This window comes from Oncorhynchus kisutch, linkage group LG22 (genome assembly GCF_002021735.2).
Source record: "Oncorhynchus kisutch isolate 150728-3 linkage group LG22, Okis_V2, whole genome shotgun sequence".
NCBI classification, from domain to species: domain Eukaryota; kingdom Metazoa; phylum Chordata; class Actinopteri; order Salmoniformes; family Salmonidae; genus Oncorhynchus; species Oncorhynchus kisutch.
Window position 1 is genome coordinate 37,711,056 of NC_034195.2, and position 12,567 is coordinate 37,723,622.

The 12,567-nt window shown below is 42.0% G+C and overlaps 1 protein-coding gene across 1 annotated transcript; it reads left to right on the forward strand.

Annotated features, from left to right (window-relative positions):
• Positions 1-884: 884 nt before the first annotated feature.
• Positions 885-10,861, forward strand: endouc (endonuclease, polyU-specific C). Its single transcript, XM_020456114.2, has 8 exons — positions 885-1,402; positions 1,833-1,904; positions 2,481-2,580; positions 2,810-2,921; positions 3,152-3,273; positions 4,388-4,494; positions 9,445-9,595; positions 9,811-10,861. Exons 1-8 carry the CDS (start codon positions 1,392-1,394, stop codon positions 10,069-10,071), a joined length of 936 nt encoding a protein of 311 aa, XP_020311703.1. The 5' UTR covers positions 885-1,391; the 3' UTR covers positions 10,072-10,861.
• The last annotated feature ends 1,706 nt before the right edge of the window (positions 10,862-12,567 follow it).

The following is a 12,567-nucleotide window of genomic DNA, read 5'->3' on the forward strand; positions in this document are numbered from 1 at the left end:
TGCTTTGCTGATGACACTGGACCATGCCCCAGGACTACCTGACATGATGACTCCTTGCTGTCCCCAGTCCACCTGACCGTGCTGCTGCTCCAGTTTCAACTGTTCTGCCTTATTATTATACGACCATGCTGGTCATTTAGGAACATTTGAACATCTTGGCCATGTTCTGTTATAATCTCCACCCGGCACAGCCAGAAGAGGACTGGCCACCCCACATAGCCTGGTTCCTCTCTAGGTTTCTTCCTAGGCCTTTCTAGGGAGTTTTTCCTAGCCACCGTGCTTCTACACCTGCATTGCTTGCTGTTTGGGGTTTTAGGCTGTTTCTGTACAGCACTTTGAGATATCAGCTGATGTACGAAGGGCTATATGAATACATTTGATTTGATTTGATTTAATTTACTTAGAATTCAAGGCACACTTAACCAGCATGGCTACCACAGCAATCCCATCTGATTTGGGCTTAGTGGGACTATCATTTGTTTTTCAACAGGACAATTACCCAACTCACCTCCAGGCTGTGTAAGGGCTATTTGACAAAGAAGGAGAGAGATGGAGTGCTAAATCAGATGACCTGGCCTCCACAATCTCAAACATAACTATGCAACATTTTATCTCTGGGGCCCACAGGATGACACATCAGAGCACAGCACTCTCCACATACAATAGCATGGTATTTATTCACTGTAGTAGCTACTGTAAATTGGACAGTGCAGTTAGATTAGCTTTTTGCCCATATAAGACATGTCTATGTCCTGGAAAGTTTGCTGTTACTTACAACTGACATGCTAATCACATTAGCACATTAGCGCACGTTAGCTCAAGACACCCATCCTGTAGAGGTTTTAAAGTACCCGGCCACTACGAGCGCTGTTTTTGAGTCTTTTACTTTTGGTTTTGTACACCAGCTTCAAACAATATATTTTTGGATGTGGTAAAGAAATTTCACAGCGCTTTAGATAGTACAGTCATTTTCTACACTATAACGTTACTTGCTTGTTTTGTCACATACACTGAACTTAGGTGAACAATTATAAGTTTAGCAACCAGGAAATGGCGGAGCGATTTCTAGATAGGGCATCTTTAAGAGGCCTGTTATTTGAATAAAAATAAATGACCAGTCCGCCAAAATAATTTGCTGTTGTGACTATTTTCAACAGAAATGCAAGAGCGCTTTGGCTATAGCCTACTTACAACCACAGCCATTTGCTACACAGTTTGTTCTTCTATGCGCACGCGCGGTTTGTGACAAAGTATTTTGTCGACTGTATATACAGTGTTTCGGGTGGAGGGGCAGAGTTATTGTTGCAATCTTTCAAGACAACTTTGAACACAGCATACCTCTGGACCTCGAAAAAATTGTAAACTACCAAAAGCCTACATTAGGAGGTACTATGGCACTACGGTAAGATAACATTTATTTTACATAAAGGTTTTTACTCTGAAACTGTTTTGTTTTTTAGAATCACAGCATAACTTTCACTGCATTCATTTAAAAACATCACTGACTGAACCATGTCTGAACAAGTTGAGAATGTTGCCTGTGTTTGCACTCTGTTCTGTTTTCCATTGCGTAATTTATGAAGAATGTTGTTATGTATGTTATTGCCATAGAGTAGTGAGAAAAGTCCAAAACATGCACTACATGCATAACCAACATATTTCAATAGTGATTGTCAATAGGTTATGGATTGACCATGGAGTCAATCAGTTAATTTAGAGGTTTTTTTCTCACTTTTTCGATTTATTAAAGGAATTGAATGCATCCATGTTTTAAAACCTTTCTATGGAAATCTGTTACCACAATATTATGTTTAAAATTGTGTAATCTACAGGTCTGCTCTGCTAGGCTGTGGATTGCTTGTGATTTTGCTGGCAGTGGTGTTCCCCCCTTTGGATGCAGCAAGGTATATGAATCACTGAAGATGACATTTGCTCACTCTACTATTCATCTGTGTTTCTGATAATCTAGCACATAATCCAGTCTAATGTAGCCTTTAGTTTAAACCATCCGATTTCATTGCATTTACTGTTATTATTGTATGAATGTGGATATTTCTAAAATATTCACGAGATATTCTGTATTATACAATAATAACAGAAATCAAAAGAATTAAAAAGCAAATCCAATGAATAGACAAACACTATTGGTTCATGACTACTTTCAAGGGCCTTCCTTTTTAGAAATGTACAAATAATACATAGTATTTTAATAGTGCTTTTCTCAGACACCAAAATGCTTTTACAATAGGCAGTTTTAAGGAAAACAAAACAAACCTGGGGTAGAGTAAAGATCACAGTTCACTGTTGCTTCATTCAGAATCATGATGGGTTCAACATGGATTTAAAAGCCTTAGTAACTCTTGTTTACATGGACATTACTGATCTGGTTATTACAATATTTCTATGCGTGATTTTTATATACTTATAACATAATTATTACACTTTATTATAAAACATGTTTTGCTCTCCTGTTGTTGTAGTCAGGCAATAAACCAAGAGTTGTCAGACCTCTTCAATGAGCTCTGGAAGCTGGATGTGAACCGCATGAAGCCTGGGACTGACTATACCATCTCTGTGCAGGTGGGATATGACTAGGGCCCCCATGACTAGAGTTTTCCCTGACCACCTTACCTGACACACTATTAGTTACAGGCTATAATTAGGAGCTGGACAGGAACAGGAACAAAATTCCTGAAAAACTCCTGTCCTTATACTGAAATAAGTCACATAAGAAGAAGGCCTAGCCTATGTTATTTTGTCATGAGGGAAGTGTTTAGTTGTTGGTGTATGTATGTGTCGTCCACTCCAGGGCAAAGCTGGCTATGTCTCTCAAGGCAGTAACCATGCCAGGGACCATGCCTCATCGCCTCTCTTCTCCAATGTCAATGAGAACAAACTGAAGACCATTACTACCTTCTCCCGTAAGTATCTGTGTCTACATCAAAATTGTCAAACAAATTGTTTGAACTGAATATATGAACTGAATTTAGTAGTGAACTGAAGTCGTCTCAAATAGACTACACTTGTTAGTGTTTTTCTGAGACTTTAGAATGACTTAAAAATTACTTTCTGTTACTTTCAAATGCCTTTCTAATGGCTTTCTGTGACTTTAAATCTCTTATTTGATGTCTTCAACGACATTCCGCTGCAGGCTTCATGAAGCTCCTGGACAACTATGAGAGGTCAACAGGCGTGGCAGAGCATGTCAGCCGAGAAGAGGTCACAGAGAACAATCTCTTCCTGGATGCCGTTCTGAACACAGAGGTCATGAAGGTACAGCAGAACATGTCACCTAAATTGCCTACAATTGGTATAGTGGTCCTGTGTGGCTCAGTTGTTAAGAGCGTGGCTGAGGTTCGCTTCAGAAGTATTGTATATTTTCGCAGATTCCATATCGATACTGTGACTTCCAAATATCGATTTGTAAAAACAAATAGAACATGTTTTGAACACTTTTTTCTCAAAAACTTGCTTTCTCATGTCTCTCTCTTCAAATTCTCTCCTCTCTCTCCTCTCTCTTCTATTCAAATTCTATTGGTTACATACACATGTTTAGCAGATGTTTTTGCAGATGTAGTGAAATACTTGTGCTTCTAGCTCCGACAGTGCAGTAATATCTAACAATTATACAACTTATACCAATACACACAAATCTAGTAAAGGAATGAAATGAATATAAAAATATATGGACGAGCAATGTCAGAGATGGGTAATGCAAGATATGTAGAAAGTATTACTTGTTCCTCTGCAGCAGACATATAGTGAGAAATATGTTTGGAACATTGGATCACAATAAAATCGCTGTATCAAATTGCAATACATAAAGAATTGTGATACATAAAGAATTGTGATACAGAATCGCAATACAAATCATATTGGCACCAAAGTATTGTGAGGTCCCTGGCAATTCCCTGCCCTAAGCTATATGTATAAGTGCTTTTGGGTTTGCCTGAACAGAGTGTTTGTGAGTGGACTCCCATGCTCTACATAAGGTCAGTAGCTACTCTGTGAAACCAAACTCCAGAGGGTGTATTGGCTCTTCCTGTCACACTCTGTTCTTGGATGACCATGGCCACGATGTTAGGAGAAAAACACAGGGAACAATGCAGTACATCTAAAACATCTGGAGAGTCTTGGCAGGCTGTCTTGGCTGGGGCCTCTTTCTCAAATAAAGAGCCTGTGGGGACACATGTTCAAAATGTGTTTAATACAACTTATCATTTTGAGATGAACATTTCTAAGAAAATTACAATTTCTGTCAAATTGTGTTTTACCCTCTTATGCGTAAGACTATTAGTCATTGTGACATCTCACATTGACAATATGGACAGAGAGGAGTTTGGTGTGTGTCACCTGGTGAATTTATTTATGTATGTTTTTCCCACAGCATACCCACAGGTATCTGGTTAGCAAGGGCCACTCCCAATCAGACCTGAGGACGTTCAAGCGTCAGCTGTACACCATCTGGTTCGACCTCTACTACAGAAGTGGAAGGTAAGAATTGGGGAGTATTCATTAGTGCACACCATAGTGAAACATTTTGCAACAGAAAACATGCTGCAATTGTACAACGTATGCTAGTTCTGCAATAAACAACATACTATCAAAGGGATGCACAAAGGATAATTAAAAATGACATGGTACACAGTGAACAAGTGCTCATGGCAAACAATGTGAAAAGCAAATCATTTGTCAAAGGAGAGAAGACGAGTTCTGACATTTCACATACCCCATAAAGATAACAATTAAATAATTCACATAATCTTCAGGGTTTCAAACGTTCATCAAACACAAACTAAACTCACTTTTTCTGCAATCATGTCCATCCCGGAAACTTCTATTGAACGCATGATTTGTTCAGCTAACACTCTTTATCTGAAACACAGTGTCCCAGGAGACATTGTAGACATTCATCTGCACTGATCTGAAATGGGAAGTCTCCAAATACATCAAGGTTTTTGTAAGGAACGGTGTTGGATAGTAGTGAACTACATGTATTTGAACTTGTAATTTTTCTTGGTGGTAGATGAACTAAATTGGTGGTAGATGAACTAAATTCAAATCTTGGTTGTGTTTTCAGTAGTTACTTTTCTGCCATGTAGTAGTTGAGTTAACAACTGGAACTACACACTACGTTTTTTGAAGGCAAAAATGTCCTTTATTTTTTGGCGTGAAACCTGCCTTATTCTCACTTGAACTATAGTTTTTGTGTTTAATAGGCTAACTTACACATTCTGTTAACATCTGACTTCAGAGTGATCTGTTCTTGCAATTTGTAGTCTAAGACATTTTAGATTTCAGATATGATATTTTACCACAAAGTAGTTTGGATGAAGTGAACAACTTTTTTCAGAGTAACTTTAAATCAAATCAAATCCAATTTTATTGGTCACATATACCTGTTTTGCAGATGCTATTGCGGTGTGGTGAAATGCTTGTGTTTCTAGCTCGAACAGTGCAGTAATATCGAACAAGTAATATCTGACAATTTCACAACAATACACACAATACACACAAATCCAGAGTAAAGGAATGGAATTAAGAATATATAACTATTTGGACGAGCAATGTCGGAGCGGCATGGACTAAGATACAGTAGAATAGAATAGAATAGAATACAGTATATACATATGAGATGAGTAATGCAAAATATGTAAACATTATTAAAGTGACCAGTGTTCCATTATTAAAGTGGCCAGTGATTTCAAGTCTATGTATAGAGGGCATCAGCCTCTAAGGTACTACTGATGGCTATTTAACAGTCTGATGGCCTTGAGATAGAAGCTGTTTTTCAGTCTCTTGATCCCAGTGTAACAGTTTAACTTTAGTCCGTCCCCTCGCCCCTACCCGGGCTCGAACCAGGAACCATCTGCACAACATAGACAACTGTTGGGTAACAAGGCATTGTTACCCATCGCTCCAAAAAAGCCGCAGCCCTTGCAAAGCAAGGGGAACCACTACTTCAAGGTCTCAGAGCGAGTGACGTCACCGATTGAAACGCTATTAGCGTGCACCACCGCTACCTAGCTAGCCATTTCACATCGGTTACACTCAACCCCCTTTTGACCTCCTTCTTTTCCGCAGCAACCATTGATCCGGGTCAACAGCATCAATGTAACAGTTTAACTTTCATCTGTCCCCTCGCCCCGACCCAGGCTCGAACCAGGGACCCTCTGCACACACCGGCAACAGTCACCCACGAAGCATCGTTACCCATCGAGCCACAAAAGCTGCGGCCCTTGCAGGGCAAGGGGAACCACTACTTCAAGGTCTCAGAGCGAGTGACGGAACCGATTGAAACGTTATTAGCGCGCACCACCGCTAACTAGCTAGCCATTTCACATCGGTTACACCAGCTTTGATGCACCTGTACTGATGCTCGCCTTCTGGATGATAGCGGGGTGAACAGGCAGTGGCTTGGGTGGTTGTTGTCCTTGATGATCTTTTTAGCCTTCCTGTGACATTGGGTGCTGTAGGTGTCCTGGAAGGTAGGTAGTTTGGTCCGGTGATGCGATGGGCAGACCGCACCACCCTCTTGAGAGCCCTGCGGTTGTGGGCAGTGCATTTACCATACCAGGCAATGATACAGCCTGACCGAATGCTCTCGATTGTGCATCTGTAAAAGTTTGTGAGGATTTTAGGTGCCAAGCCAAATTTCTTCAGCATACTGAGTTTGAGTCCTTCACAACACTGTCTGTGTGGGTGGACCATTTCAGTTTGTCAGTGATGTGTACGCAAAGGAACTTGAAGCTTTTCACCTTCTCCACTGCGCTCCGGTCGATGTGGATAGTGGGGTGCTCCCTGAGCTGTCCACGAATCAGCTCCTTTGTTTTGTCGACGTTGAGTGAGAGTTTATTTTTCGGGCCCTCACCTTCTCCCTGTAGGCTGTCTCATCATTGTCGGTAATCAGGCCTACTACTGTTGTGTCGTTTGCTAACTTGATGATTGGGAGTACAGGGACAGGGAGTACAGGAGGGGGCTGAGCACGCACCCTTGTGGGGCCCCTGTGTTGAAAATCAGCAAAGTGGAGGTGTTGTCTCCTACCTTCACCGCCTGGGGGTGGCCCATCAGGAAGTCCAGGACCTAGTTGCACAGGGCGGGGTTCAGACCCAGGGCCCTGGGCTTAATGATGAGCTTGGAGGGTACTATAGTGTTGAATGCTGAGCTATAGTCAATGAACAGCATTCTTACATAGGTGTTCCTCTTGTCCAGATGGGATAGGGCAGTGTGCAGTGCGATGGCGATTGCATTGTCTGTGGATATATTGGGAGGTAAATAAATTGAAGTGTGTCTAGGGTGTCAGGTAAGGTGGAGGTGATATGATCCTTGACTAGTCTCTCAAAGCACTTCATGATGACAGAAGTGAGTGCTACAGGGCGATAGTCATGTAGTTCAGTTACCTTTGATTTCTTGGGTACAGGAACAATGGTGGGCATCTTGAAGCATGTGGGGACAGCAGACTGGGATAGGGAGAGATTGAACATGTCCATAAACACTCCAGCCAGCTGGTCTGTGCATGCTCTGAGGACGCGGCTAGGGATGCCGTAAGGGCCAGCAGCCTTGCAAGGGTTAACACACTTAAATGTCTTACTCACTTTGGCCATGGAGAAGGAGAGCCCACAGTCCTTGGTAGCGTGGTGTTGGTGGCACTGAAGAAGGTGTTTAGCTTGTCTGGAAGCAAGATGTCTGTGTCCACGACGGTTAAGTAAACAATGTTTTTTTAAGGGTAGCTTTGGTGTAGTTTAACTTCTTCCAGTTTGAAGTAATTAGTAGCTTCGTAAACTATATTTTCAGAGTAGCTTCCCCAACACTGCTAATGAATAGGGTGTTTTCCCTCTAGCAGGGCCTATCATCAATGAATAGGCTAGGATATTCTACACACAACAGACTGATGACAGAACACACACTCACATCACTAGCTAAGAGAAAGAGCAGGGTTGTAATCATTAGTCCAAATAGTTGCAAAATGCAACATTTTGCAACTAAAATGAGAGTTTCTATTGGACAAATTCAGGTAGGTCCCTTCCCGTTCCATGTTAGAAACGTTTTGCAACAGAATCGGCATAATGAATTCACCTCCAGGCGATCCAGTGCGAGGGAGAGAGGAGGGTTTCATTTATACTACACAACTTTCCCCAGGCCTTTATAGCTTATTGAATAGTCAGGCTATTACACAGTTAATAATATGTTTTGTGATAATTGCACTGTGATTTAATGTTGTGGGGTAAAAAAATAACATTGTTAAATATCGTTTTTCGGTTTGGGATTTTTGTTAATGTTAAGGATCCCAATTTTGTTTAACAATTTTAACATTTAAATGTTCACACCCCTATACTATACTGTACTTAACTATACTCTATTGTACTGTACTGTAGCCTACTGTACTGAACTTTACTGTACTTTACTGTACTGTACAGGACTGTACTCTGCTATCCAAACTTGTGAAACATAGACATCTATGATTGGTTTAGATTTGGTCTGGTCCGGACTGACAAAATTTGGTCTTGTTTATGTGCGGAGCTCGTTAGAATAAGTGTGCTTTGCAAGTGTTAATTTTTACATTTACAGTTACATTTTGGTAATTTAGTAGACGCTCTTATCCAGAGCGACTTACATTCAACTTGCATTCAACTAAGGTAGATAAATAACCACATATTAGGTTCATAGCAAGTAAAACATTTCTGTAACCGTTACTGAGAATGTTGTTGAAGTGTTCTGTTGGTTTTGACAGAAGACTTTTAAAGCTTTTAAAAAACGCAAGTGAAAGATGGGGACAGTAATAAATATTTCATACTGCAATCTTTAGTTATAGAAATTATTCTTACTTTAATTGTAAATAACTATTATAATGTGATATAAATGCTTTCTTCATTGACATGTAGATACATTATATACGGTTGAAATTTGTCCGTAGAAACAATTACCGAAAAAAATACATGTTTTCAATATCCTGAAAATACGTATTTTCAACATCCGGAAAGTACATATTTCAACTTTCATTCAGAACCGAAAATGAACCAGATTTCAACGTCCGGAAAATGTGTATTTTAGACATTCTTTCAACATAATTTTGCACACTAGATCCTACATGTGTTGATTTGTAGGGAAGAGTCAGGTAATAAGCCACTTTTTACATTGTCCACCACTGAGGAAACTTTCTGATATTGCTCCAAGTATGATACATAGTGGGTCCTTATCTAATTATATATTTAATGACCTGTTTATTGTTGTAATTCCAGCTCACCAGTATTTTTTCTATGTCCAGAAGATGTGGACCATATCCTGTCACTTGTTCACTGCTTCTCTCCAGCAGTTTGGCTGTTTGTTGAGGAACTTTTTGACCACCATTTCTGGAGTTTGAAATAACATTGGAATTGCCACCACATTTTTGTTTGTTACGTTGTGTGAAATGTGTCTTATCCCAGTCTGTTGTTCATTTGACAGTAAGGACTCATGCGGATTTGAGCATGTGTTTGTTGGAGAGACTAAATTCGGAAATGAGATTGCTGGTTTCCATAACTGGGTCCAGTTCTACCTGCAGGAGAAGAGCAGGAATTTGGACTACAAGGGATACAAAGCCAGGGACCATGACATAGTAAGAGTCCTAACAGCCCTTTTCAAACGTAACATTGATCAACATTTCCTTTACTTTGACAGGATATCAAAAACTTCACTCTCACTGCAGCTTTAAACATGTCGAATTCATGTTAAATTATGCTTGTTCCCAACCCACACAAACCAATTTTATGAATTTACTTTTGTCTAACAAAGCTGTCCGTCACTCTTTGTCACTTACTCACACACACACAGCCTGACCAAGACGACCACGTCCTGAACCTCCAGTTCAGCTGGCACGGTTTGGTGAAGCCGGTGGGCAGTGCCTTCGTGGGGGCCAGTCCGGAGTTTGAGATGGCGCTGTACACCATCATCTTCCTCATCAACACACATCGGAGCACCACAGTGGTGGTCAACATTGACGAATGTCAGCTGGAGGTGGTGGTGGTCAGGCACGGGCGCTCCATTGGGACAGCCTACCCCAAACTGCTTAGCAGCAACAACAGACACCTGTAGTTGGAGGCATCAAACACACGCACACAAGCATACATTTATGAATAAGACTCTGCACACACACACACATACACTGTTTTGGACTGGGCATTTAACCAGGCCAGTTTGCTTCACAATTAGGCACATAACCTTTCTTTAGCTGACTGCACTGTGTAATCTGCACAACAGGAACATACATGGACACATCTGATACTCAGGGCATGCATGTGTAAGATATAAAACCATGGACTTGTGTTGTAAAGTCTGATGTTTTCCTACAAGTTGAAAAGTTAAGGTAAAGAACATGTTTCAGAAGAAGAAAGAAAGTTTAACTCACTGTCTGATTTCAACAGCAGTGACTCATTGCAATGTCGTGCCTCATTTAAACAAACCATTTATAGAATTTGTTTATAAGCCATGTCCTGAAGTCTAAATTAAGCATTCTGTAAATATGGCCCTTCCCAACATGCACTGCCCATCTGGACACCTGCTTGGCCAATGTGTAGGGTTTTACAAGTGCCTATGTCAAGGCACAATAATTATTTCAATACAAGCCATTCTACCATTTTCCAAATGTGCTCATGCAACCAGTAGCCCATACTGTAATAAAATGTGCATTGCCGAGTCAAACGTTGGTCAATGTATTATTGCATTCTCTATATGTGCAGTCATGAACAGCCAGTTATGAATAGGCTAGCCTACTTATGCAATTGGTTAGTATATGCTACTATTACATTTTTCTGTCATTTACCCTTTAAAGTAACTGTCCATTGTTTCCCGATTTCTATTAAATATGACCTATAATTAATTACAATATGAGTGTAATAGTTTTCCTTCCAACAAATGGTAATTAAGTATGTTGAAAAGCAGATTTTCTGTGTTGGAATGGTGTGGACTACCACAACAAAATAATGGGTGTTTACTGGTTATTAACAATATTCATACAAGTAGACTGTTGATTGGCCAGCTCATCCTCCTCAAGATGACATCCTCTATGTTGAAATAGCTAGAATTTTTTAAACATCTGTTTGAGGTGAGATTTTTGAAGTGTTTTTTCTCTCCAATTTATGCTTTGGCCAAAAACATGAATATACAACATTATCTGGGTACGAGTTAACCAGTGGCGACCCGTCATTCAGGCAGAGCCCCACCTGTTTTCATCCTCACCTGTTTAGCAAAAAAAAATATATAAAATGTTGTATTCTTTTTTGATGTATGTTTTGCATGTTATTTTGGCATTAATACGTGTCACATATCAGTTTGCAAACAATGTAAAAAATAATAATAGTGTTAATTAAGCCGGATTCAAACATGGTCTCTTTTTCGCTTTCTTGAGTGAGGAGTTTCAGCCTAGCTCAGTACTTTTTAAAATGGTTTATTTAACCTTTATTTAACCAGGTAGGCCAGTTGAGAACAACTGCACGGTATCTCCAGTGCGTGTTCACAGCCCGGTGCGCTACATTTCAGCTCCCCGCATTGGACGGGCTAGAGTGGGCATCCAGCCAGGACGGATGGTGCCGGCTCAGTGCTCCTGGACTCCAGTGCGTCTCTTCGGCCCAGGATATCCTGCGCCGGCTCTGCGCACTGGGTGTCCGGTGCATCTGCACAGCCCAGTGCATCCTGTGCTAGCGCCCAACATTTGCTGGGCGAAAGTAACCATCCAGCCAGGACGGGTTGTGCCAGCTCTACGCTTGAGACCTCCAGTGCGCCTCCACGGCCCAGTGTATCTGGTGCCTGCTCCACGCACCAGGCTTCCAGTGCATCTCCCCAGTCCGGTGAGACCTGTTCCGGTTCCACGTACCAGGCCTCCAGTATGTCTCCCCAGCCTGGTAAGCCCCGTGGCAGCTCCACGCAATAGGCTGCCAGTACGTCTCCTCAGGCCGGTGAGACCTGTTCCGGCTCCACGTAGGAAGCCTCCAGTGATGATCCATGGCCCGAAGCCTCCAGTGATGATCCATGGCACGAAGCCTCCAGTGATGATCCATGGCCCGAAGCCTCCAGTGATGATCCATGGCACGAAGCCTCCAGTGATGATCCATGGCACGAAGCCTCCAGTGATGATCCATGGCACAGAGCCTCCAGTGATGATCCATGGCACAGAGCCTCCAGTGATGATCCATGGCACAGAGCCTGAGGATGCATGGCACGAAGCCTCCAGCGTCAATCCGCAGGGTCCCCAGTCCAGGGCCTGCGACGAGGGTCCCCAGTCCGGGGTCGGCGACAAGGGTCCCCGCACCAGGGGCGCCACCAAAGTGGGGGGAGCCAGAGGTGGAGTGGGGTCTGTGTCCCGCACCAGAGCCGCCACCGAGGTAGATGCCCACCCGGACCCTCCCCTATAGTGTCAGGTCTGCGGCCAGAGACCGCACCTTTGGGGGGGGGGACTGTCACTGTAGAAATATTTTTTTTCTCTATGTTTGGTTGGTCATGGTGTGACTCGGGTGGGAAACTCTATGTTCTGTGTTTCTATGTTTTGGCCGGGTATGGTTCTCAATCAGGGACAGCTGTCTATCGTTGTCTCTG